General features: G+C 37.7%; 1 protein-coding gene across 9 annotated transcripts; it reads right to left on the bottom strand.

Moving 5' to 3' along the window:
• Window positions 1-369: 369 nt before the first annotated feature.
• C4H7orf78 (chromosome 4 C7orf78 homolog) lies at window positions 370-27,654 on the bottom strand. Of its 9 annotated transcripts, none has more exons than XM_023639301.2 (6): window positions 27,515-27,628; window positions 13,118-13,568; window positions 10,263-10,347; window positions 8,913-9,055; window positions 8,070-8,149; window positions 370-617 (listed from the first exon to the last, which is right to left on the bottom strand). In XM_023639301.2, exons 2-6 carry the CDS (start codon window positions 13,454-13,456, stop codon window positions 398-400), a joined length of 867 nt encoding a protein of 288 aa, XP_023495069.1. In that variant the 5' UTR covers window positions 13,457-13,568; window positions 27,515-27,628; the 3' UTR covers window positions 370-397. The 9 variants fall into 9 exon arrangements, with proteins under 9 accessions (XP_023495069.1, XP_070120660.1, XP_070120661.1 ...); XM_070264559.1 differs by lacking the exon at window positions 370-617 and adding an exon at window positions 7,028-7,858 and having other exon boundaries at window positions 27,515-27,654; XM_070264560.1 differs by lacking the exon at window positions 370-617 and adding an exon at window positions 7,028-7,858 and having other exon boundaries at window positions 8,070-8,141.

Here is a 27,654-nt window from a genome sequence, read left to right as displayed (position 1 = left end):
AAATTACCCTGTTTGTATGTGAACTACTTCAATTCTGGTTGCTTCATTGTTCTCTATATTTTTTTAGATCAAATTTTTTTACCTTTAACCAGCTATATCCCCCCCAAATAGTATAATGTTCATCCTTTAAGAAAATATGTGCAATATACTGGGAATTCTTCTTGTTACTATGAAGGATGCAAACAAATAAAATTTGCAATGCCTGCCATAGAGAAGCTGGATGGTCAAAATTAGTAGGCATTATTCTTGTTTATCTGCCTCTTCTTAGCTTAACCTGAGATAGAGCATCTCTTTAACTTTGGGCATTAACAAAAAGTACAAGTTTTATCAGAATTTCCACTCATAGTTGGAAGATCTAACTTTCACACATTAAATCAAAACCCCAATGACAGTATTCTTATCTCTGTTGCAACAAAGAAATTTCAAGGTAGACAACTTTAGTTTGAAAAATTTGTTGTTTTAGAACTTTTTTGTGCCTCTGGGGGGGGGGGGTGCATATTTTCCTAGAATCCAGGATGATGCCACAATCCCTTGGTGTTCTCATAAGGAAATGCATTGATGATGAACATTCAGGAGAAATTTCTGGAAGCTCTATGTTGTTTGGGTCCATCAGCTGCCTAAATGAACAAAAGAGAAATGTGAGGCCAGAATCTCCTGAATCCGCTTCTATAAAAGGTGAGGCTTACCTGATACATTGCTCCAGAACCAGAAACTGGACTGCAAATGCTAGATGTCATCTGTTTCGTTCTCTGACCTCATTATAGAGATGTTCATCTAAAATCAACTTCATAACTGCATAACAAAAGGAGTAGTTGAACTTGACTACAACTATGATGTGGAATAAGAACTGTACTGTGTTAGCCAAACAAATTTATTTTTCTTTGTTTCGATGAGGAAGATTCGCCCTGAGCTAACATCCTTTGCCAACCTTCCTCTTTTTGTTTTGGCTTGAGGAAGATTAGCCCTGAGTTAACATCTGTGCTAATCTTCCTCTATTTTATACGTAGGTCGACTCCACAGTATGGCTGATGAGTGGACTAGGTCTGCGCCTGGGATCTGGACCCACTAACCGGGGCCACCGAAGTAGAGCATGTGGAACTTGAACCACTTTGCCACGGGGCCAGCCCCAAACAAACAAATTTACTTTTAATTATTTATCAGAAAGGCTGACAGAAAAAGAAATTGATTCATTTGAAATGTGGTATTGGAGGAGAGCTCTACAATCCCCTGGACTGCCGGAAAAATGAACAAGTAGGTCCTAGAGCAGATTAAGCCTGAACCATCACTGGAGGCAAAAATGATAAACTGGGGCTGTCCTACCTTGGGCACATCATGAGAAGGCAGGATTCTTTGGAAAAGACATTAAGGCTGGGAAAAGAAGAAGGCAGCAGGAAGAGAGGAAGATCAAATATGAGCTGGCTTGGCTCCATAAAGTAAGCCATGGGCATGAGTCTACAGGAGCTGAGTAGGGCTGTTGAGGACAGGACCCTGTGAGCACCACTCATTCATTCGGTCGCCAGGAGTCAGAGCCGACTTGACGTTGATGGGGTTCAGGGCAGGCTGCCCCAAGGTGCACCACTCTGGTATGCAGATTATTTCGAGCTGAAGACAATAGAGGCTCAGACTCAGGAAGAACCTTTGACCTTCCCCCTCTAACTACCTACAATAAATTTAAAACAAAGGCCTGTTCGCAGGGCAGGCCATCACCATAGATAACTCTGGGTATAGGTAGACTGGGAGAATCCTTGCTAAGATCACTCTTATCAAAGTTCTATTTACCAAACATTTGCTTTCCCATTTCCGTGTGAGTTGCCTTCCTCCCCTTTGAAGCCCCAAATCACTACCCCAAACATCCTTGCCTGTAACTGAAGATATTTAAAGAGGAAGCCTCGGCCAGATGGCTGAGTTTCTCAGTTTCACCTGGGTTTATCCCATGTTTACATGCTATTAAACTTTGTTTGATTTTCTCCTGCTAACCTGCCTTTTTAATTATTTGACCAGCCATAAGAACCTTAAGGGAAGGGGGAAAGTCTCCCTCTTCCCCAACAACGCACATAATGACAAATGCACATACCACTGCGATCGGCAGCTCATTCATTTTGAGTGTTTTGAAGTGTTGTCTTGAATGAGTGCTGTGAATGTTAAATTCCTAACGAGAACTTCAGTTTCCTAGTTTATAAAATTGTAGTGATGATAATAGCCAGCCCTCGTGGTCTAGTGGTTAAGATTCAGCACTCTCACTGCCTCAGCATGGGTTTGTTTCCTGGTCAGGTTGTCATACCATGTTGACTGCATGTTGCTGTGATGCTGAAAGCTATGCCATGGTGGACAGGCTTCATTGGAGTCTTCCAGACCAAGACAGACTAGGAAGAATGACCTGGCTACCTGCTTCCGAAAAACTTGGCCATGAAAGCCCTGTGAATAGCAGTGGAGCATTTTCTGATACAGCACTGGAAGGTGAGAGGATGGCAAACAAACCCAGCAGAATTCCTCTCTGCTGTGTGCAGTGTCACTAGGAGTCAGAATCCACTCGATGGCACTAACAAAAAATGATAACAGTAAAACCTAACTAAACATCACATGCTCTGGAAAGAATTGAGTGAAGTTATGCCTATGAGAGTGAATGTACATTGCTGAGTTTGATGTGTAAAAGATGACTAAAGGATGCAAAAATCAAGGATCCCTAGATACATCCTGTGTGAGTCCATCAGAAACAGGAGGGCAGAAGAGTGCTGAGGAGTGGTACAACGAACCATTCTGTATCCAGTTCCCGGTAATCTATATCAATGCATTACAATCAATCTCAATCAGTTTCCTGTATTCACTCAATAAGCAAAGTTTTCAAGTACCATGTTCCAGGCACTCACCTACAAAACAAAATCAGGCAAGATCCCGGTTCTGAAATTGTTTATTATCTAGTATTATTTAGTTGGGGAAAGCAGCAGTACATCACCTACGAATGTGTGCTTTTATGCTAGAGGTGTGTCCTGGGAAGTGTTGGCGGCTGGATGGACGAGGGGTATTCAGATAAGACTAGTGGGCAGGGAAGGCTGGAGGAAGAATGTTGGAAGGAGGACTCCCAGGAAATGGCCAAAGGCATGTGAGGAGTGCTTAGGTTTCTCACTTAGGTGAGAGGAGTGGGAGCTCGCTGAGGCAAGCAATACAGGGTTAGCAGCATGTGGAAATGGGTTTCCTGTTGTCTTGAAATGAGGCAAAAGCCCCACAGCTGAGAACACACAGGTAAGTACTCCTGTGTTTAACAGAGAAGTTGCTACAAGATGTATCTCTACAAGGCTTTCTAAAAGGTAGAAGGAACAGACCTGCTGCTCTCACCCTCTACTCCACCCAAATTAAGTAAGTAAATGATTAAAACTCAAAAGGCATTATTTGAGGGTGTAGGCATCGTTATCATTGCGGGGAGGCACTATAGAGTACCCATTCTTGTTCCTGTGAGGAAGGAAAGAAGGGTGATTCCTGCAAAGCCAATTCAGAGGTGCTCAGAATGATCATTTCTAGAGACTAGAGATTGGGGGCGCCTACAAGAGGAGGAAAGCAGCAGGTATGTGCTGAATGAATTCTTGCTGAGCTGCAGAAAATGCAGAGGCCACCGTGGGGCTCGTCGTCACAAGGCAGTCTGGGAGTTCTTGGTGGAGGAGTGGTTTCATGGATGTCCCCAAGAGGTTTCAGAGGGTGTGCATTTGATCATAGAGAATGGTGCCCACTTCTTACCTGGAGATTAAAAGATGGGTGGCTCACAATGTCAGGGAAAGGGGAAAGGAAAGAATGGGGCTATCTACATTCTCACCATTTGGTAGTCTTATGGAGCGTTCTGTGAACACAGTGGACTCATAAGATAGCTGGGCTCCAGCCATCTTGTGGGTAATCCTACCAAGAAGACTGCCTGCACGGGATTTAGATCTACCTGTAAGAGGCAGCAGGATAGACTGCTGAGGCAGGGATGAGGGCAAGTTGGTGGAGGTTAGTCTTCATCAAAGGACTATGCAGAATGAGGTCCCTATGTAGGACAGAGAAGTATGCACAAAATGTGCTCCATAAGCAAGTCACTATTTGGACATCTGCCACACGGGATGTCAACGGCTGATGACAGCAATCTCTCTTACCTGAGATATTTGCCCCCATTCCTCCCATTTCTCCTCTGGGCACCAACACCTTGGAGATAAAAGGCAGACGAAGAAGCAATGGAGGGAGATGAGAAGTTGTAGAAAGAGAAAAAATGGAAATGATGTTCCTCTCTCCATTGAAAATCCCTGAGCCTCAGGGCAGGCTTTTGTTGAGGAGAGCAAAGAAGTTGTGAGGTTGCAGTTTTAATTTAGAATGGATGAAGCTTTATTTATTTATTGTTTATTTTAATTCAGGCAATTACAAGAAAATTTCCAATTTAAAAAAATTTCATTAAAGTTTTCCATATATGCAGCACAAGGTACAGATATTAAATGAATATTTCTATGAAGTCTCACAAAGTAAATGCATCTCTGTAACCACCACCTGAGACAGGAAATACTACATTTTCAGAACCCAGAAACTCTTCATTATACTCCCTCTCTTCAAACTGAAGGAAGCCAACTCCTTGATTGCTTACATGTGGACAAGTATTTTCCTTCATGTAAATGGAATAATATATATATTTTTACATCTGGCTTTTCTTTATTTTTTTACTCATTATTATGTTTGTGAAACTCATCCATGTTGTTGCACACAGCAATACTTTGTTCATTTTCTTTGCTGTTTATGGTAACCCACTGTGTAAATATACCACACTTTTTATTTATCCATTCCACTGTTTGTTGGCATTGGACTTGTTTCTAGTTTGAAGGTTATCACAAATAATTCTGCTGTGAACATTCCTGTACATATCTTATAGTATACATATGTATACCATATATATGTCTTAGCTAAATACACTTAAGAATGTGACTTTGTGTCACAAGTTATATATATACATTTGACTTTAGAATATACTGCCAAATGGTTTTTCAAGTTCCTTGTCCCAATTTACCCTCCCTAAAGCAGTGTATAGGAGTTCTATTTGCTCCATAACTTTACCAATGCTCCATAGTTTCTATCTTTTTCATTTTAGCTATTCTGGGAGGTGTGCAATAGCATTCCATTGAGTATGAGATGAGCACATCTTCGTAAGTTTGGTCATTTAGGTATCCTCTTTTGTGAAATCTCTGTTATTTTCTATCGGATTGCTTGTCTATTGCTTATTTATTTGCATGAATTCTTTATATATTATTCATACAAACCTTTTTTTGGTTATATGAGTAATAAATATCTTCTCTGGCTCTGTGGCTGCCTTTTTATTCTCTTACTGGTGTCTTTTGATAAATAGAAGTTTGGAGTTTTAATGCTTAAGACATTTTATAATTTTTTTGTATGTGGCTACTGCTTTTTTGGGTTCTGTTTAAGATCTCATTTAATTTCCCAAATTTGGGGCCAGCCCCCTGGCTGAGTGGTTAAGTTTGTGCACTTTGCTTCGGCGGCCCAGGCTTTCGCCGGTTCAAATCCTGGGGGCGGACATGGCACCACTCCTCAAGCCATTCTGAGGCGACATCCCACATGCCACAACTAGAAGGACCCACAACTAAAAATGCACAACTATGTACTCGGGGGTTTTGGGGAGAAAAAGGAAAAATAAAATCTTAAAAAAAAATTTCCCAAATTTATTCTAGAAGCTTTATTGTTTTTCCTTTCACATTCAGGTCTACAATCCATGTGAATTGATATTTTTATGCATGGTGTGAGGTAAGATATATATATTTTTTTTATTCTAGCCTGACTTTTTCATGGCTGAACATGAGTTTAAATTACAGAAATGACACTGCTAGTCCACATGAAGTGGTTGAAAAGCTATGGGATCCGTCAAAGAAATTCTGAAGCTGCGGGAAGGGCGCTCCAACACAGCACATTTAAAAGTCATGGTTTGAGGAATATAAAGCCATTTCATTCGAACCTTCACAGGGTGCAGTTTGCTAAGTACATCAAATAATTTTCAAGAAGAAAAAATAAGAGGAAACTATGACTTCAGATTAAAACATTTTTATTTCAAGAAGCTTGTGGGATATTAAAGTCAATTTGCTCTTGAAGTTAATAAAAGAAAATGCTTCCCAGTGACAGCTAGGCAGTGACAGCTAGGAAGGACAAGGTTCTGGCTGAGGCTGGAAGCCCTGAATTCATAGTGCTCAGTCAGCGGTAGTCTATGATTTTCTGTAACCACTTTAAGAAACTTGGTAATGGACTGCCACGTCATTTCCTTTGTGTTTGGCTACAAGATAGTAGTTAGCACTGAGGCCCCAACTGCTGAGCTCAAGTACAATGTCATTTATAGAGAGGAAGCCCCTGCTATTGCTATAGCAATCAAGAATTTCTGGTATATAGAACAGGATCTTTCTGGTTTGAAATAACTGCTCTAATCTTTGTAAAGATAAGTCTATCTCTACGTCTTGGGTGGGATCACTTCATACCTACCACTTGTAAATATAAAATGAATTTCTGCCCATTTGAAGTCTCTTCTCCTTATGTACCCATCTGCAATCTCGTCTTCTAGAAATAGCTGTCTGCTGGCTCTCCGCTCCCTGGAGTCCCCTCGTTTACACGAGTCTAATCTTACTAATCTTTCTGAGGAGCCTCTCTCTGTCTCTCTCTCATCCTCTTTCTCTCATCTTTCAGTCACCCTTGACTTGGCTAGTCCTTAGACACTGTAGATATTTTCTTTTGTAGACACAAATGCATAGTTGTTGAGTTTTTATTCATAAGATAGTTATATAACAATTACTAAGTGTCATGTGCTATGTTCCAAGTGTTTTGCAAATACAAACTTTTGATTTTTCATAACAACTTTATGAAGTTGGTACGATTATTATTGTCATTTTACAGATGAGAAAACTGAGCCACAGACAGTTAAGTAACTTTTCCATGGTCATGCAAAGCTATATCTCTATATTTTCGTTAACAATAATAATCAACAATAAGTGAATTCAGAAGATATGAAGGACTTTGCAAGCAGTTTATATACACATTTTTATTTAATTCTCCTAAAACCCGAGAAAGATTGGTTCAGAAAACTTAAGCAAATCATCCAAGACTACACAGTTATGGGTGGTTTGGTTAGAATTTGAATCCATTTTGACCAAACCCAAAGCCCAAACTCTGTCCATTATGTTAATCTCCCCTTTCACGCTCTTTCCATAGACGACGTTGACAAGTGAATAAAGAGAGGTAAGAGGAGTTACAAGACATAGTGTCACTCAGATCCCGCTTGTCTGTGTCTTAGTACACACTATTTCCAAATTGCAGGTAAAGTACTGAGGAAGAGTGACCTGTCCAAGATTATGTGGCAAGGCTGGGATTCGAAGCCAGGCTTTTGGGCTTCTGTCTGTCATTATACTGTCTCCCGGTGTCTTGATTTAAGTTTCCTCTGAAGCAGATATTTAACAGGGATTCTAGAGAAACCAGAGGTGATCCCCAAAATGAAGGTAAGAGTGTGGGCAGGCGAGAAGGGAAAAGGAAGGAAGCCAACAACATGCAAGTAACTACCGGGTCAACTGGAGTTTAAGCCCTCGGGGAGATCTGGTGAACGACGTAAAACAATCAACTCAGTTATTGCTTGAGGCCTTCTGCTGGGAGATGGTAAACCTCCAACAGTCTGACCGGCTGTGGGCAGCTCCAACAGCCAGAGAAAGCCCTGGGGCAAAGAGACGCAGATGCTGATCTTTGGAGGTTAGGCAGAAATGTGGGGAATGACAAAGACTGAGGGGATGTGGGCGGCACCCACAGTGTTTCTGAAGCCTGAAATTAGGACATCATCACTGGTAGTTTTCCAGAATTCCACTGAAACCTAGGAAAAATAATAATTATCTGATCAAGGGACTGGATTCTTATAGACTCCACTTAAAATTGTTTAAGCACCGTGCAAATACTTCCTTTATAGTTCCTATGATAGTAGAGCTTCTGTAGGATAAAGCACAGTATTGAAAACAGTCGTTTGAGTAGTAATTCTAAAGAGTTGTTGTAAATGTTCAACAACAAATCTTAAAACTTTTGCCCACCTCTGCTTACATGTCTTGGTAAACTTTTCTTCTACACGATCCATAAATGCACTGTACGCATCCCGCTGCCGTCTATGTCTCTTAAAGAAGATGGTACAGAGGATGTTAGCAAAAGCAAACATGTATTGACTTTAATCACTGTTTATCTTTTTTTTGATTGTTATTTAGTAATCTTTGCTTTGAAAGCTTGCTCTGTAGGACAAAAGCACATCTGTTCTGCTTGGACATACAGGGCTATAAAGAGTAGAATTTGAGCTATGGTAAAAATATGTTTTCTCAGCATCTTTCTTATGAGTGTATGACAGAGTCCTCTTGTCAGCCCTTCTTACTTAAGTGCAGTTCACTCAGAATGGGCTGCTCCAAATGAGATGGGAGTAAATTTGGGGGAAATTCCTCCCAATATTCAGGCCTCAATTCACCATACCAATTATTCTTGTAATAAAAAAGAAAATCCAAAATTCTAGATAATCTACTATTTGCATTCTAAGAAAAAAACAGAGATCTGTGTGCTTTATTTTTTTTCCTTTTGCTGAGGAAGATTCGCCCTGAGCTAACACCTGTGTCAATCTTACTCTATTTTGTGTGTAGGTCCCTGCCACAGCATGGCTGCCAATGAGTGATGTAGGTCCCATCCCCAACCGCCCCCAACCCACCCAGGGAACTGAGCACGTAGAACTTAACCACTAGTCTATGGGGCTGGCCCCTGCATGCTTTACTGATTAAAATAGGAACATCTTTCACTATATACACTAACAGCAAATTAAAAACTCCTGCATTAAAGCAATTGTTAACAACAGTATTGGAGACATTTCCCAAAAGCTGTCAGGAAAGGGTCAAACTCACCGTGTAGGAACCAGATCTAACCGGCCACGGAGCTTTTGGTAAAATTAGTTTTGAATCCCAAGTGCGTTCCCGAGGCTTGTAGGTGATAAATCTTTCCATACTGTTCTTGTGTTCATCATCTTTCAGCAACTGGCACCCATGTGCTGGAGATACGAAGACAAATGAGAAGCTTAGCCATTACACAAGTCCTTGCTCCTGGTGTCTCACAGAAGGTGGTATCATTTTGGAGATCAAGACTCAGGGTAGTAAATTGCTGGACAATTTACAAATGCAAATCTAAATAAAATTTGCTTATCCTTTTTGCTATTTATGCTGGAATTAATGTCCTCCTTCTTCAAACTCCAATTCAAATCCCACTTTCCTTTATTTCCCTGAAAGCTTCTTTTTAATGGTGCTTTGTGACTTAATAGCATATTTTGCATTGTACCTTATGGTTTACTTAGACACTTCTTGAGGTCAGAGGCTGGGTCTTGTAAAATATCCCTGGCATTTTCTTCCATCGTGACTTACTCATAGAGCAAATAAGGGAAGTTGACATGTTCCATTTTATTACAAACTTAGACAAGGCTTTTATCAAAATAATCCATGCTAAAATGTGTACATTGTTTGCAAATGAATCATCTTAATTTTACAATTATAAAACTATTTGCCTCTCATTTTGAAAAGAAGAAAATAAAATTAAACTATTATCCCATTATCTAGAGACAATACTGTTAATATCTTATTATTTTGCTTATAATTGATATGTAATTATAATATGTAAATATAGCACACATGTATTATTCACCCTTGTCCAAATAAGGAATGCTGGACAATGCAAATTAAGTCTAGATAAACACCGTACAGATGGCACCATGATAATAATGATGTGTCTTTACTGTGTGCCAGACAACACGTACTTTACATCCATTATTAACTAAGGGCTTTCATGTGGTATAACAGATTTAATCTTCACAATAATTCTATGATGTAAATTCATTTATTACCATCTCCATTTACAGATGGAGAAACCAAGAGATAGACAGCTTAGATAATTTGGGGCAGTGAAGCTAAGATTCAAAGCTATGCAGCTTGCTTCCAGGGTCTATCCTCTTAAGCACTAACTCAGTCAGTTCTCCACACGCAATACATTGAATTACAAATTCAACTTCAATAATAAATTAAAAGTTGTGGGTAACAAAGTAAATGGATTGTTGCCATTAATTAACTGGACATTCAAAAAATTTACCATTTTGTTAAAGGTGATAAGTAAACAAGCACCTTTTTAGTTATATGTCTTTTTAACTATTAAAATATAATGCAGAAAGTTTATTTTTTTACCACATTTATAACTTTGCTATAATGACTTACCTACACTTAAGTGTTGTGCCTTAAATTTTAATCCAAAAGGATCCCGTTCATAAGTTGTCACAAAGTTCGGTAAATTACGTTGGTACTACATATGTAAAGAGAAGATTGTACTATTACTAATAAATCCTGCTTCTTATTGTATTTCAAATTTGATTTTTCCAAATAATAAATATTTCATTAGCAAAATGCAATTTTGAGGATTTTATTGTAGCATTTAAAACTAGCATGTGAAAATTTGAAAGAAAATCTAATTTTCTTTCAAACGGAGCAGAGCACTTCAATTATTCTTGTGTGAATAAATCAGAAATAGTATTTTAAATAAGAAGAAATTAAGGGAATCTATTCAAAATTTGGCAACTTAAATGCACATAGAGTTACATGTTATATTTCTGCAGCTGAACTTATTTCAGGGATATAAAAAACATGTTGAACACAGCTAAAATAATTTGCCGAGCCTGGAATAGAGTAAATATTGATTAATTTTAGTAAGTTATAAAACAAAGTAGGTTTTGTTTGTTTGTTTGTTTTTTTGGTAAGGAAGATTGGCCCTGAGCTAACATCTGTTGCCAATTCTCTTCTTTTTTTTTTTCTCCCCAAAGCCCCAGTACATAATTGTATATCCTAGTTGTAGGTCATTCTAGTTCTTCTATGTGGGACGCTGCCACACTATAACCTGAGGAGTGGTGCGTGGGTTCACTCCCAGGATCTGAACCATTGAACTCCAGGCAGTCAAAGCAGAGCTCATAAACTTAACCACTTGGGCATGGGGCCAGCCCCCAAAGTAGGTTTTTTAAGATGGTTTAAATGAGCCAATTTGAACTGAAATAGAATTTGTACCCTTCCAGAAACAAATAAAATAAAACATCATGTCTGCTTGAAAGTTGAATCAATGTGGCACAAAAGAGTGAACTTCGGGGGTCAAGCAGAAGTTAGACAGGGTTCTCTTCTTAGTGAGTGACTCTAGGTCCTGCATCAAGCAAAAAGGAAAATATTAAAAGTCTCAAAGAAGGAAACTCTCTAATATAAGATTTTTCAGTCTTTAATTAAATACAAAGTGAGGCCAGGTTAGTTTCAGAAATTCTTCAGTTGTTGGGGCTGGCCCGGTGGCTGGGTGGTTCTCCCACTCTGCTTTGGTGGCCCAGGCTTTTGCCGGTTCGAGTCCTGGGTGTGGACGTGGCACCACTCATCAAGCCATGCTGAGGTGGTGTCCCACACGCCACAACTAGAAAGACCCACAACTAAAAATACACAACTATGTACCTGGGGGCTTTGGGGAGAAAAAGGAAAAATAAAATCTTTAAAAATTCTTCAGTTGAAGTTCAATTTGTAACGATACTGACATCTGGTGGTTGCACAATTTTTATCGTGCTGCCTTCAATTCACTCTTATTTATAGAAACAAATTAATTTGATTAGGATAAAAATGTCCTGAGGCCAGCCTGGTGGTGCAGTGGTTAAGTTTGCACATTCCGCTTCGGCGGCCTGGGGTTTGCTGGTTCGGATCCTGGGTGCAGACATATGCACTGCTTGTCAGGCCATGCTGTGGCAGCCATCCCACATATAAAGTAGAGGAAGATGGGCACAGATGTTAGTGCAGGGCCAGTCTTCCTCAGCGAAAAAGAGGATTGGCGGCAGATGTTAGCTCAGGGCTAATCTTCCTCAAAAACATAAAGAAACAAAATAAAGAAAAAGTAAAAAAATAAAAATGTCTCTCATTCCTTGAATTTTACTTATCCAAGTCTAGTAACTTTACTTACCCAAGTTTTGTAATCTCACCCAAGTGAAATATTTAACTGAAACGATGACATTTGATATTTGGTTGACTTCCCCTCATCTCCAAAAGGTAGCATAATTCATTTGCCATAAATAGAAGTGATCAGATACCCCGAACAAGTAAAGAAGGTTATGGGCCGAGGCTTTCTGGATCTCCCAATTTTTATCTTAATAACTCTTAAGAGTTAACATTCATTAAATGCCTCGATATTCTAGACCCTGTTGTATGTACTTTATATATAATTGTCTCCTTCATTATTTAAAATAACTATATGAAATGTGTGGCATTTTTATTTCACGTTATAAATAAGGAAAGAGGCTTAATAACGTGTCTAAAATTATTAGAAAGTAAGAGAACACGGATAATCTGATCCCAGAGCCCACGCTCTTACCCACTTTCCTATATTTTCCCCCTGAAATAAATTCATTCTTTTTTCTAGCTACTTTTTTTTTGTGTTATCAGTCCTATTCTTTTTCTTCTTACCTGGCAAGAGGCATACTTATGTGTTAAATTAAAGACCTAAGTATAGGACATCTTTATATTCTAGTGGAATTATATTTTGACATCATTTGCATCTCCTTAAATATATATTCCCCACCACTGTTTTAAATTATAAAGCTAATTTTAGTCTCCATATTATTTAAATTGTTAATCCTTAGAAAAATTCAGTAAAGTAATATAATACCCCTCTTTGTCAATTTCCATTCATTCATCCATTCCTTTCACGAATTGATTTCATTACTACTAGATTGTACACTCCTGGCAACTCAGGCCTGTTCTCCAATCACATCTAAGTTCAAACTGTTCTCCTCAAAACTAGGAAAAGTCATCCCAGAGTCAGTGATTCCACCTGGGAGATAAAATCAGAAACATTAACCACGATCTTACCTCTCTCCTCTGTCATTTATTGCTGAATCTGAATTGTATTGTTCCCTGAGAAAGAAAGATGCAGCTTTATACCTATTATATCCACATATCTTTTTGCTCATGTAATAGTTGTTATAATTAAGAAATGAATTAAAAATAATATATATTTCCCCTTATCTTCTGTTAATTACTTAGAATCAAATGCTCCTATGTACCTGTCTAAAGTCATGTGGTTTTGGATTGAAGTATACACCATTTGGATATTTTCCACTCTTCACAAACATTAAGTTCGCTTTGTGTGAATCCACATGTGGGAATGTAGTTATAAACTTGGGAGGTGTGGCCTTCTCAGGATGCTTCTTTATACTGGGCAGGTGAAGCACTGTTTCTTGAAAATTGCTTTTTTTTCTCTTTTGTTCTTCCTTCATGGTCCTTGATGGTTTTTCTGGACATCTCATAGATTTATACAGTTTGTAACTAAAATCAGGAGGCTTTATTTCCCATACGTTGACTTTCATTTCAGGTTGTGGTGATGGCAGGAGATTTTTTTCCATTTGGCACTGAGATCTTGTGTGGGATGCTGCAGCCTCTTTGCAAGATCCCTGCCTCTCCTGCCTTTCTGGGCCTCAAGATACATTAGGTGGAGGGATTTTCACACGTAGGAATCTGCAACAGACATGGAAATTGGTGAGGTATGCCACTATAGCAATGATGTATTGAATATTTTCTCTCCAGGTTAGGGTAATCTCTGAAAGATTTATGAAGCAGAAAAAAGCTCAGAAATGACAAGGGGTGTGTGTGGAGGGGAGGGAAAGCATCATGGCTGCTGCACATATTTATTCAGCACCTTTGTCACAGCAGTCACTGTGCTAGGGGCTAGGAATTCAAAAATGATTAACTTAAAATTCATGCTCTGGGTCTGGCCAGGTGGCTTATTGGTTAAGTTTGCACATTCCACTTTGGTGGCCCAGGGTTCATGGGTTCAGATCCCAGGTGCAGACGTACACACCATCAAGCCATGCTATGGCAGGCATCCCACATATAAAGTAGAGGAAGATGGGCACAGATGTTAGCTCAGGGCCAATCTTCCTCAGCAAAAAGAGGAGGATTGGCAGCAGATGTTAGCTCAGGGCTAATCTTCTTCCTCTTCAAAAAAATTCATGTCCTTAAGTACTTGGGAAAAAGACATGAAAACAAAAAGTAAAACCTATGTAATGTGATAGATATTACAATAGTGTTATGAGAAGCAAGGAGAGTGGTCAGCTAACTCTATCAGGAAAATAGAAGTGACGTCAAAAGAAAAGTTGGCATTTGGACAGATCTTGAAGGATTATTAGAAATATTCCAGGTCGTAAAGGAAGGAAACAACATTTCACCAGGGCACAGGAAATATGTAAAATTTGTCATAAGCTAATTCTAGGATATCTATGGCCACCTAAACCATCACAAGCACATTGTAGCTACTGCTATTTGGAATCTGCTGTTAAGAATCATGGATTTGCTTTTTGCTGACCAAAGAAATTATCAAAGAAATTATCAGTACACTTCTAGGATTTAATGAATTTGTCAATATGTTACTGGAAATGCCAATGAATTTACAACCTCTTTGGAAAGAGGGATAATTGCCAGTTAAAGTATATTTGGCCAAGTGGAAATAACATGACAATGCTGGTTCCCAGGGAATAAGGACCTGAGGTGGAATGAATTTCCTAGTCTTATGCAAGAGTTTCTTGTTGTTTGATAACATCAAATAGAGGATCTTTAAAATTCTAAATGCCATTATGCAGTAAGCTAATGTTGTAAATGAAGAGAAACTACTTTGGGGATACATTGAAAGTGTCAACTTTTAAAAATCAATAATAAATACTTTGTAAAATAAAATGAATTGTTTTTCAAATTCTAATATAAATATTTTTATTTTTTTAAAATGACTATGCCACACTGAGAAAAAAGCAAAAGGCACAAGGTGGCAGGAGCATAGCCTATATATGTGAGGAGGCAGTGGAAAATGGTGTGATATATAAAGCTAGAAAAATCATTTTAGGTTATGTTAGCAAAGGTCTTTTATGTTAAGCCAAGGAGTTTTAATGAATCAACGCTAATGCAAAATTTCTTAACCAAGATAATAAATACAAGAGGAGGAACAGTTTATGGAAGAAGATCATCATAATAGATTTATACAAAATATATGTGCATTATATAACTAAAAGTTTAGGCCTGTGGCTAAGGCCAGCTTTTGCTGCAATAATGCCATACAATAAACTATCCACAAACTCAGTTGCTTACAATAAAAAAAATTATTTTTGCCAGGGGATGTGGGGAAGAGGGAACTGGGACCGACTGCTAACAGGTACAAGATTTCTTTTTGGGGTGATGGACATGTTCTGGAAATAGATAGTGGTGATGGTTGCACAAGATTATGAATATACTAAAAACTACTAAATTGTATACTTTAAAATAGTAATCAGTGAAACTATGTTATGTGAATTTTATCTCAACTAGAAAAAACAAATTAACCATAAATCAAGTTGGATAAATTTCAATAAACGTAAAAGACTAACTTTTTCTGGGAAACAGAAGGAATAAGTCATAGGTGTTACCTAATTGAGCTCTTAAATTTTGCAGAAAGAAAAATGGTCAAGAGAATGGGAAACCTGTGCAGCAAAGGAAGTAATCAACAGAGTGAAAAGGCAACTTATGGAATGCGAGAAGATATTTGCAAACATTTATCTGACATGATGTTGATATCCTCATTAGATAAGGAACTCCTACGACTCAATTGCAACAAAAACAAATAGCCTGATTAAAAAAATGGGCTAAAGGCTTGAATAGATATTTCTCCAAAGAAGACATAGGAATGGCCAACAGGTATATGAAAAGATGCTTAATATTACTAATCATCCCGGACATGCAAATTAAAACCATGAGATATCTCTTCACACCTGTTAGGATGTTTATAATCAAAAAAAACAAAGGACAGTAAGTGTTAGTGAGGATGTGGAGAAATTGGAACACTTTTGTACTTTTGGTGAGCATATAAAACAGTGCAGCAACTATGGAAAACAATGTGGCGGTTCCCCAGAAAATTAAAACTAGAACTGCTGTATGATCCAGTATACACTTCTGGGTATTTATTCCAAAGGAGTTGAAATCAGGATCTTGAAGGGACATCTGCATTCTCATGTTCTTGGCAGCATTACTTACAATAACTAAGATGTAGAAATAATCCAAATTTCCACTGATGGATGAACGGATAAAGAAAATGTTGTATCTACACAAAATGGACTATTAATCAGCCTTAAAAAAGGAGAAAATTCTGCCAGATGCAGCAACATGGATGAACTTGGAGGACACTATTCTAAGTGGAATAAGCCAGTCACAGAAGGACAAACACTACATCATTCTGTTTATATGAGAAATCTAGAATAGTCAAACTCAAAGAAACAGAGATTAGAACGGCGGTTGCCAGAGGCTGAGGGGAAATGAGGAGCTACTGTTTAACAGTTAGAAAGTTTCAGCTATGCAAGATGAGCAAGTTCTAGAGATCTGCCACACAGCACTGTGCCTGTAGTCATACTGCACTGTGCGCTTAAACATTTGTGAAGAGGGTAGATCTCCTGTTAAGTATTCTTACTACAATAAAAAAAAAAGATGAAAAAAGAGTGGTGCTTAATATTTGAGTGAGAAAACTAGAAATTCACCAAGTGTTTGAAAACATATTATCCTCTGTTGCTAAATAATACATTAAAAATAAAGCAGGTTTGATGAATAGGGAGCTACTTACAGCCTATAAAAATTATTGTAAAATAAACTTAATCATTAAAACCCCACATTAATTAACAAAGTATGTGGATATAAGGATGTAGGTTTACTATTCTCTCAGTAATGTTAAAAATATAAAGGGTAAGAAGTTAAATAACAGAAATCTTAATTTCCTGCTTCTATATTATACTGTAAACAATAGGAATGTCTGCATAGAATTTAAAAAGGTTTGTAAGTAAAAGATACTAAAAAAAATGGGAGTTTTGAGGTTGGCAGTACCCTTCCAAGATTCTTCCAGGGGGAAGAGTACCCTAGCCCATATCTGATATTTTTATTTCCCTTGTCATATCTAGCTATACTGAGGAGATTGAAGCATGACTTCTCATAAGCTGAGGACATTTAACATATAAACCACATAATTAATTATCCTTTTTCTGATTTTATTTTCACTAAATCACCCTCAGATGATAATCTGACTTCACATGTACAGTAATCTACTGGAAGATAATGAGCTAGAAAGAAAATATGTATTAGTTTGGTTTATTTTTTGCATAAGTTAAGAAATGTCCATGTTTGGTTTTCATGTTGGGCTCTTCTGAACCTGGTTAATGTGACTTCAACCCTGACCCAACCAACGCACTAGGAGTTGATGAAAATCAAATCCTTGACAGTCAGTGGTTAATTTGTTCCAGGTACGCGCCTTCTAACACTCTTGCCTCACCCATGGCCCTACACATTTCTATAGAAACATATTTTTAAACTTCCAAGGAGCACTGAAGTCTCAACCTTGACCAAACTGTGAATATACCTCTCTCCTGCAGGGCTCTGAAATTTGGCTCCATGAACAGAGAAAGCGTATGAATGGACTGATTCCTGGTCAGGGTTTGGTAATCTGTTGCAGTGAAAAGAGACTGAGGTTGAGGATGTCAGTGAGTGAGACAGTGAAAGATCTCACCGGGATGTACAGCTGGAAAGAAATTGATGACAGGAGGATCACAAACTGGAAGAATAAGAATAAGTCAAGACCTTGGAAATCTAATTGATACAAAAAACAAGCATCAAGGCAGTAAGAAAGCTAGACAGCTGTCAAACTAAGAGGTTGGAGAATGTAGTGCTGGTCTGGACCTCTGTTTGACTAGGTAGCTGGGAGTGGACACGTGCTTATCAGTCACCTTGTCACTACTAATGCTCCTGTCTGTCTGTCTCTCTCTATATATGTCTCGGGGCTTCCTGGCTACCAAAAATTGTTCCTGTGTTATATTTAAAATGGTAATAAATTTTCCTCAATTTTGTATGATACTTCATGTTGCCCTTATCTTATGAATTTATTATTACATATTATTTTGAATAATATGTGTGTAAAATTAGGCTTCTATAGTATTTGAATCATGTTAGTATGTGTCACTGTAGTCCCGGGGCACCCCAGCAGAAAGAAATCAACTAGTGATCTAGTTGAATGATTGAAGACTGTGATGGCAAGGTCACATCATAATCCTCACTTTACATGGAAAAAACAAAGGCACAGAGAAATACAAAGTTATAAGATGTGTGATTGAGAAATTAAGCAAGGTAAACTAGCAATATTCTCATTCAGTCACAGATTTAGTGGTAAATGTTGATATTATAGAAGCTATACTTTGGCCAAGACATCTCAATGGAAATAAAAGATGGCTTCATCTGCATTCATTAGGCACAGTTATTCTCCATCTATGAAATTATACCTCTCTCCCAAGGACCAGTTTGAATGCCACCTCCAATAAAAGCCTTCTCAGATCTCCCCATCAGGATTTGTCTCCCCTTCTGAACACAGCGGTGGAACTTGAAGGTACATTTTGCCATGTACCATGTATTAAAGTTAATTATTTACAAAATCTGCCCCCAAATTAGATTATAAAATTATTGAGACAAGAATTTCTAAATTTACAAACCCTATTCAGGATTCTGCATATTTTAGGCTGTGCCATGTGAAATTCTTGTTATTCCACCATTTTTCGGCCTTACAAAAATGCAAATTCTATGTGGTTAAATGATAAGAAGAATACTAGAAATTCTATGTTTGTCAAATTCTGAAAATTACAGATGTTCCCTTTTTGAAAACTATATCTAAAATCACAACTATACAATTATAATTTTTTCTAAATGATGAAAAGCTTCTTCATAACAGGGGCAATATAAGAAATAAACCTTCCTTTAAATTTCCTCCTCAAATATTTTCTACTAGAAAGTCACAAAAATTTTATTTTTGATGAAGTTTAGCCCTGAGCTAACATCTGCTGCCAACCCTCCTCTTTTTGCTGAGGAAGATTGGCTCTGAGCCAAGATCCATGCCCATCTTCCTCTACTTTATACGTGGGATGCCTACCACAGCACAGCTTGATAAGCGGTGCATAGGTCCACACCTGGGATCTGAACCAGCAAACCCTGGGCTGTCAAAGCAGCGCACACGAACTTAACCACTGTGCCACTGGGCTGGCCCAAAGAAAGTCACAAAATATTTTTATCTGCTTTTATAGTCTACTAATTAGAAAGAAATTCCTTTGTTCGGTTAGCAAATGTGTGCAAATTTAAGCTTCTTTTCCTTACATATCTGAGTTTAACTTTGTAACATTAAGTATGTATTTTGGGAGGTAGAGAGAAATAGATGGAATGACATAGATATATACCTGGTACCCAAATGCTGCCAACATAAGAAAAGAATATTATAAAATAGGCTGCCATTAAGATCACAATGAACTCCACAGACCGCAAATTCATGCACATTTGTAAGTTTATAAGGAAATTCAGCACTTATTTCCACCTGGGCTTTCTCTTTATTAATATATTTTTCATGATTTCTTATTTACAATGACATATATAAAAATATTCTCTCATAAATGAACTCATCTCATATATCTCAATTCATAAAATACTTAGATTCCAAAGAGCCAGTTAAATTGACAAACTAGAATAATTAAAAACAAAAGCAAAAGCAGAAGCATTCCTTAGAAAATCGCTAACTTCACTCACCATATGAAACGGAGAGATTGTTGTAAAAATCTTTTCTGCAAGGCCGAGCAAGACTAAGCCGACACGTAGTTTATAAGGGGCGCATTTAGCCTTTACTTCACAAAAGAACCCAAAGTATAGTTTTACCCATCTGAGTTGCTAAGAAACTGAATTAATTTTCTAAAGGACTCCAGTCAGAGTAGGAAAAAAAAGTGAAAGCAGGCCCTCTAATTGTTGCTGAAAACCTAGCAACAAGGCAGTGACTCTTGCGCTGTTTTCTGAAAGGTTAGAAAATCAACATACTAGGAAGCTCAATACTCAGTAAATATCCAGAAAGAGAGAGAGAGAATAATTGCATTCCAGCGCAGTTTTACTAAAAAATATCTCAATAACTCACCTTTTGTATTTGTTTAGTAATCTCTCTTATAAGACAGTGTGAGTTTGACATTTTATATAAACATGATTTGAGAAGCAGTTTCAACTTAAGAAGTTTTGAGTTAATTTCTCCAAAGTTCGTTTTATAAGGCAAACAAAGATTCTAAGTTCTTCTTCCTAACCTATGGCTTAACCTACTGATTTCTGCCATGTAGTTTATGGAGAAAGCTCCGCTTTTGTTGATCAAATCCTACACTCAATGGTAATATATCTCTTGGTGAGATTTTTAAAAAACTTTTTGTTATAGAAAATTTCAAACCTGCACAAAAGTAGACAGAATTGTATAGTGACTCCTCGTGTAACCATCACCCAGCTGAAGTAATTATTAATTTATAGCTTATATATGCTTCGGATATACCTCCAGTTTCTCTCTCTCCTTGCCTGATATTATTTTGAAGCATCATATTTTACCAGTAATTATTTCAGATGTTTCTCCTAAAAGATAAGAATGCTTTTATTTTTGAAATATAAGCACTGTGTCGTTATAATATGTAAAAAACATCAATTCATTGCTATCGTTGAATATCCAGGCAATATCCAACTTCCCAATTATCTTATAAATGTCCTAAAAAATTTGGTTTTGCTTTTTTTTTTACAGTTTTTTTTTTTTTTGTTTGATTTGGGCTAGTTATTTACTCTCATTTGGTCCAAGGTTTCCCATGACCTGAGTATTAACTTCTCTTTTCCTCATATTTTTCTAATGGGGTATAAAATTTCCTGGAAAAAGATCCCTAATGACTGGAGTCTTGACTATTTTAACTACTGTTTCATTTAAAGTGAAAGTTTGCCACTGGGTGGCAGTGCATTACTCATAATGTTTTTCCAGTTTGTACACTGAGACGCAAAGACAAATTTGCCTGTACTGTTTTCCTCAATGTTCAATTTTATCATAATTTCTCCTCACGTAATGACAGTGGAGCAACTCAATTTCTCACAGTTTTTGGAAATAAAATTAACCTATCCTTATGCTTTCTGATTTTATTTCTCTCTATTTTTTTGCATTGAGATGCATGTGATTCTTTCTCAAAAGCACGTGTTCAAGTGCCTATTTATGTGTAGTTCATTAATATTAGTTGTCTGGGATGACAAAATACATAGAACATGGTCTCAGATTTCAAGAAAATGATAAATAATTAGCTAGAAAAGATACAACCTATGAGAATGCATCACAAGACAAGGTGCAAAATGCCAAGTGAAAAGTTGTGACAGTTAGTCTCGTGGAAAATCAATGAGGGGTAGATCCCTGATGTTTGAAAGTGTCTCTGAAGATTTCTAGAGCGTCTAAGATCAATTCTGATCCTCGACGACAGCCGAGTTCTTAATAAAAAAGAGAGGAAGGGAAAGAGGTTTGGATGGGTGAACAGCATGAAAACTACTGGAATTCTCTTTAATGCTTTCATGAATGTTTTTGCAGAATTTTCTGATCAGAAAATATTATTTCATAGTTAAATGACTCAAGTTATATGTAGAAGCACCAAAAATACCTACTCTCAAGTAGATTATTTTTTGAGTGTATAATAAAATTTTACTGCACGTGAATATCTATGAGATGAGCAAGGATCTGTTGCTCAGCTTCCACAAAATTGAGAAGCTAACGTGTGGCAAATAAAAACCCAACACTCTTTTATGTTTCCAGGTACTAAAGAACATGCACACTTTTGAAAAAGCTATTTGAATAACATATGTTGATACAAATGATTAACTTAAAATTCATTCTAGTAATAATCTTGTCATATAACCAGTAACTGTAGTTTGAAATAGTCCATAAATAAGAGAGTAAAATAGGTTTTAAATTATCTTCAGAATAAGGAAAGAACAGGGAAAGAGTTTCCTTACTTGAGCAGAAGGAATAATATTAACGGATGCCGTATAGTAGGTAAACAGTTTAACTGCTATTTTATTTCCTTCTTTATCAAAGGGAGCAATTCCACACTGAAAATAACAAACATGAAAAGGAACAAATTGAAGCTGGAGACAGATGATGAGATAATAAAATACCACAGTTATTTACATGAATTCAGGTCCATAAAACCCATACGAGTTACATTTCAGAACAATGAGAGAACTGCAGGCAGTGAGAAAAGAGGTGCTACCTTTTGAAAACTTGGGGAGAGGACGAGGTTGTATAAGTGGATATCGGAGATTAGACCTGCCTGAGTTCACCCTTGACACAGTCGTGCAAGGCAGGCCTTTTTGTGGTCACCACCTAACATGTCATACAGTGTGAGCTAAGGAATGGATTTTATTAGGGTAAGAAATTGACAACCAAAGATCAGGACAAAAGAAGGCTTGAGTTTTCCAGTCCTCCTAATATCCTCTAGGTAGGTGATGAGTACCAGGGCACGCCATTGAACACACAGTGGGTGAACATTCTGGGTGAGAGGAATTCTTCCTCCTGTTCTTCTCCTTTGTTACAGAGCAAATCTGAGAGCAACTTTATCAGTGGGGATGGGAGAGCAGAGTAAACTGACTAACAAGTTATCTGGGCACCAGCCTTACTAAGTTTGGATGCCAGGTGTTCATGGGAATGTCTGGGAAAGCCAGCTACTAGGCACCTGGTGACTTTTAACATCTTTTGTGTGAAATTGCGTTCCTATTTTTTTGAGGGAAAATGCTAACGATTCAGTGGGGATCTCAGATTGGAAGGAACTCATCTCATTGGAGGAGGGAGGAGCCCCCAGTTCCAATAGTCTCATTGTCCTGGCAGATGAGGGTGAGCTCTCAGGGGCGTTTTAGGACAGCCATGCTTGTTGCATCACAGAACCTCAGTAAATTCTAGAATAGGTTTTCTAACAGATGGTTGGTGATTGCTGTAGGCAAGTGACACTTTCTGATCACTATCAGAAATGGAGATCCATTCATGGTAAATTTATCTACAGAACAGGGCTACGTATGAATAAAATAGGCCTAAAGATATGTGTGCATTCACACAATGACTAGGCTAAATCTGGCTGCTCTGCACTGAGCCTGAGATTGCCTGGGTTGGTGTAATTGATGTTCAAAGCTTGTCTGTTGATTTGTATTTGGGTCTTTTTTTCCTTTCTCCCAAAGAGCCTCTCAAATTCACTATGGTTAGAGACCTTCTCCTTCAGTGACCTATGTTCAAGTCACACCGATTAAAACATGCTCCCTTGATGGAGTGTGAGTGATGGTTCAGAGAAAGACTTATCTTGTTCCATGTTTACTCACCAGGTCAACCACCTACAATGCACAACAGTATCCCACAGCTGAAACAGAGTTTCAGTGGCCTTTCCTAAGGACCTAGGCAAAATGGCGAACATTGTCTTCTCACCGCTCTTTCCAGCACACCCTCAGCTTCTTGGTGCCTTCATTCACTTCCATCCTCAGGTGCTATGGTCCTTTTGTCATCCTCTGGTGGTCTAATTCTTGTTTTACCACCCCATTCAGTCTGTTTCCTTTTATAGCATTCAAAAATACTTTTCTACTCCTTTTTATGCTGAATGAAAATACTAACCCTATTCGTCATTCTAAACTGAAATATACTTTACCTCTTTTCTCAAAGTACTAATATAGAATTTTAGTTCTGTTTGTCCAGCTTCGAAACAGTAGAGAAATTTATCTAAGAAATAATCTCCATGCTTTCCACATAGTGGCAACTGAAAATTTTCTGGACTTCATAAAGTATTTGGGCCTAACTGATCTTTGCTGTGTGCTAGGCGCTGTTCCACGTGCTCTACACTTGTTAATACACTTCATCTCACAGCAACTTCTGGGAGTAGGTACTTTTGTTATCTCCTTTGACAGACGAGGAAACTGCAGGAAAGAGTCTAAGGGCTTGCTTAAGGTTATACAGCTAATAAGCAGGAGTCCAGGATGAAAACCCAGTGAATTTGGCCTCTGAGGCCAGAATCTTAGTCTCTACAGTATGTTTACTCTAAATCAGTGGTTCTTTTTTGGTTTTTTTTTGAGGAAGCTTAGCCCTGAGCTAATATCTGCCACAAATCCTCCTCTTTTTGCTGAGAAAGAGTGGCCCTGAGCTAACATCTGTGCCCACCCTCCTCTATTTTATATGTGGGACACCTGCCACAGCTTGGTTTGATAAGTGGTGCATAGGTCCACGCCTGGGATCCGAACCAGTGAACCCCAGGCCACTGAAGAGGAGCATGTGAACTTAACCACTGTGCCACCAGGTTTGCCTCAATCTGTGGTTCTTAAAGTCTAGTCCCCAGATCACATGCATGAGTATCATTTGGGAACTTGTTAGAAATGCTAATTCTCAGGCCCTACTCAGAGCCTACTGAGTCAGAAACTCTGGAGGTGGGATACAGCAATCTGTTTTAATGAGCCCTCCCGGTGATCCCAGTGTCATTTAAATTTCAGAACCTCTGCTTTAGAGAATAATGAGGAAATTGCCAGTATAGATTCTAAAATTTCTTTTATCTGGTTGCAAATCATTCAGTTTTCTTTATGTGATTTTATGACTAAGATTATTATAGAAGCTTTAACATGGTACAGTGCACATGTTAGAACATTTGGGATTACTGGTAGAGCTACAGAAATTCCTTAGAAAACTTAGTGTATGTTTGAAATGTGAAAACAAAATCCATGAATGATTTTAAGATGATTTAAAGAAAAAAAAACATTTTATTTTTCTTCTGTGAAACTATATATTGAAAAAACTGTAGTAGACCATAATGGGGAAGTAATATTTTTAAAAGTGGACATAGGCATAGACTTAGTAAGTTTTTACATTAATTAGTAAAACATCAGAACAACTAAGGATCTCTGAAAATGCAAACAAATTTGAAAGTTAGGTATCATAATAGAGAAAACTGAGCTCATAAAGCCCCATCTTCTCTAATTTCCATAAATTACCATTTCCATTGTCTTTCACCTCTATGAAAATATGCACCTCTAGGGAAACTGGAGAACAATATTTGGCATAATATTGAAAGATCATTATTAGTATAACTTGAGTTATGTACTTGAAGCCTGAAATGCTTTGTGCTCAGCAAATGTTGTACGGCAACTTTTATTATCATTTTCCTGAGTTATAACATTTAAATATTTTTTTCATTGGTCTTTTATATATAGAATGGTCTCATAGCACAGTGCCATAAGAAGAATTCCATTAATGAGTCAGTCCCCTCAAAGTGAAGCATGGAATCTGGGTATCATTTTCCAGTGTCAAGGAGCCCCTGAACTGAGGAATCTGTGACACGGAACAGAGTCCTGGATAAAAATTGCAAAGTTGTATGAAATACTTTGATTTCCCACTGTCATTTTTCTCTTTTAGTCCCTTGCTGGCTCTCATACTGAGATTCATCTCATCCGAGTCACATACACAGAGAGCTTCCAGAGTGCACATCCTTATTGAAATTGACCTCTTCTCTTTACTCCATGGAATCAGGGGTCAAGTAACTAACACAAAGCTAATCCGTGCTATTAGCAGATGCCTCTTTCTGATAACGACATATCAACATTTGCTGTCACTATTGCTGTGAATGGTCCATTCATAACCTCAATGATGAGAAATTTGTATTATCTCTTTTAATCCTGAAATTACTTATGTGAAAGTTATTGGTAATTTCTCTGTCTATCCCTTCAGCAAAATCCAGGAAGCTTGCCTTGTAAAAGGGAAAGAGTTCTTAAACAATAGGATTTTGCAATTCTTATCCTTTTAGAAGATATGTGTATGTATGTGGGGAGAAAGCTTTGAATTTTTAAAAGATTTACCATTTAAGTAGTGTCACACAGAAGAGGTATAAGATGTCAGGTTTGACTCGGGAAAACCTTCCCTCTAGTAACTTAACTCCAATGGCTAAAGCTAAAGCTATTGATAAATTAAATATAAATATTCTAGTGTTGAGATGAGTGAGAATTGTGTCTACTGAAGAAGAAGCCAGAAGAAATAGAACAAATATAGATGTTCTCAAACTCATTTTTGAAATTTGAATTAGCTGTGATAAACCCAAGAACTATAAACATATGAACATGTGGACCTCTCAGTGTGCCTACATAACTGACTCTCAAGATTTACTTATTTGCTGAGTACTGTACATATAGTCTTGTTGAGTAAAAGACCTCCTCAACATATATTACAAGTCTTCTTTGACATAAAATTAGCTAGAATATAGAGGGAAGATAAGTCAAACTCCTATTTGTGGATTTCAAGCTCCCAGTGATATGAAAAATCTTCATGGAACCTATGGGTATCCCTTGCCTTACCTGAGTCCTGAAAAAACAAGGCCTTACAGAAGCATACAGATTCATGATAATAATGGTGCCTACTACCCCAAGATGCTTTCAGAGAAACTTCTCTGCTTATAGCCCAGCTGACAGGACAGGGACAGCCCTAAGCAGACCAGTGGCTTCACCTTCCAGATTGAACCTGGTTGGTTCAGACTTGGACCCCTGATCCAAGTATAGCCAGTACCTAGTCTTAGCAGGGCTCCTAGTACATGGCCGCACAATAAGGACAAATGTGTTATAAGATTCACTCTAGAAAAATTTGAATTGAGAGAAATATAGCCAAGTCACAAATCAATAAGAATTAAAGCATAACAGATAACTAGAGAGAAGTCACGAGGTAGATTAAGGCCCAGAATGGTAAAGTAAGTAGTATTTATGATGAAGTGGGAGTTACATATAAACAGAAGCTCTAATGTGAAAAATATAGTAGAGAAAAGATACAGATCAAAGGCAGAAAATGAATCTTTATAGGAAGAGAAGGAAAATAGATGTGCAGAGAGAGGTTGTTTCAGTATTGGATGGCACTAGAGAAGGTTCCAACAATTGTGGCTATTAAGCTCTGTAGAGTTGCCTTTGACTCAGCCAGTCTCAGCTTCTATTTCTGGATTTCAGTGATAGTGTTTCTTCTTTTTCATTCCATATGTCTCCTGTTACATTAGGTGACCAAAATGTGAATCCATTCCTGCCAACCAAAACAGTCTAAATAAAAGACTGAGTTATAACTTGAATGTTTTGTAAAGGCAAAAAATGTTTTTTAAATGCCTTTAAAAATTTCTCCTAAGAAAGACTTCATATTGACATGAATATATTTTTAAGGCTCCAATTAGTAACATTAACATGCTGTAATGTGGTGTGCCACAAGCTCTGGTCCCGAAACAAGTTATATTAGAATTACCTGGGGATGCTTATGATATAGATTCTCGGGCTCCATCCCCAGAGACTACATTCAGCATGTCTAGGATAAGCCTGGGAATCTACAATTTAAAGATATTTTCCAGGTGACTCTGATACCCAATTACATTTAGAAAAAGAAAAATATGAAATTTAGATTTAGAAGGTGAGATTCAGGTCTGGATAAGCAACCAATTGTTTGTCTCTCCAAGTTTAGATTTTCTCGTCTTCAATCTAGACAATAATATCTTCTATCAGGGTTGTGAGGATTGGTGAGATAATATACACAAAAAAGTAAAGCAATTCTGGAATAGAAAAATAATTACCTGATTATTGAAAATCCTTTTAAAGGCATTGATGCCTCTTTATACAGACTTGATGAAATCTTAGAATGCCTGCCATGCCACAGCACCGTTCCAAGGAATTCCCAGCCCATACTATCATTACAAAAGGTTCCCATGCCAAC

Source organism: Equus caballus, chromosome 4 (assembly GCF_041296265.1).
Source record: "Equus caballus isolate H_3958 breed thoroughbred chromosome 4, TB-T2T, whole genome shotgun sequence".
Lineage (NCBI taxonomy): Eukaryota > Metazoa > Chordata > Mammalia > Perissodactyla > Equidae > Equus > Equus caballus.
This window is presented reverse-complemented; position numbering and strand designations above follow the sequence as displayed.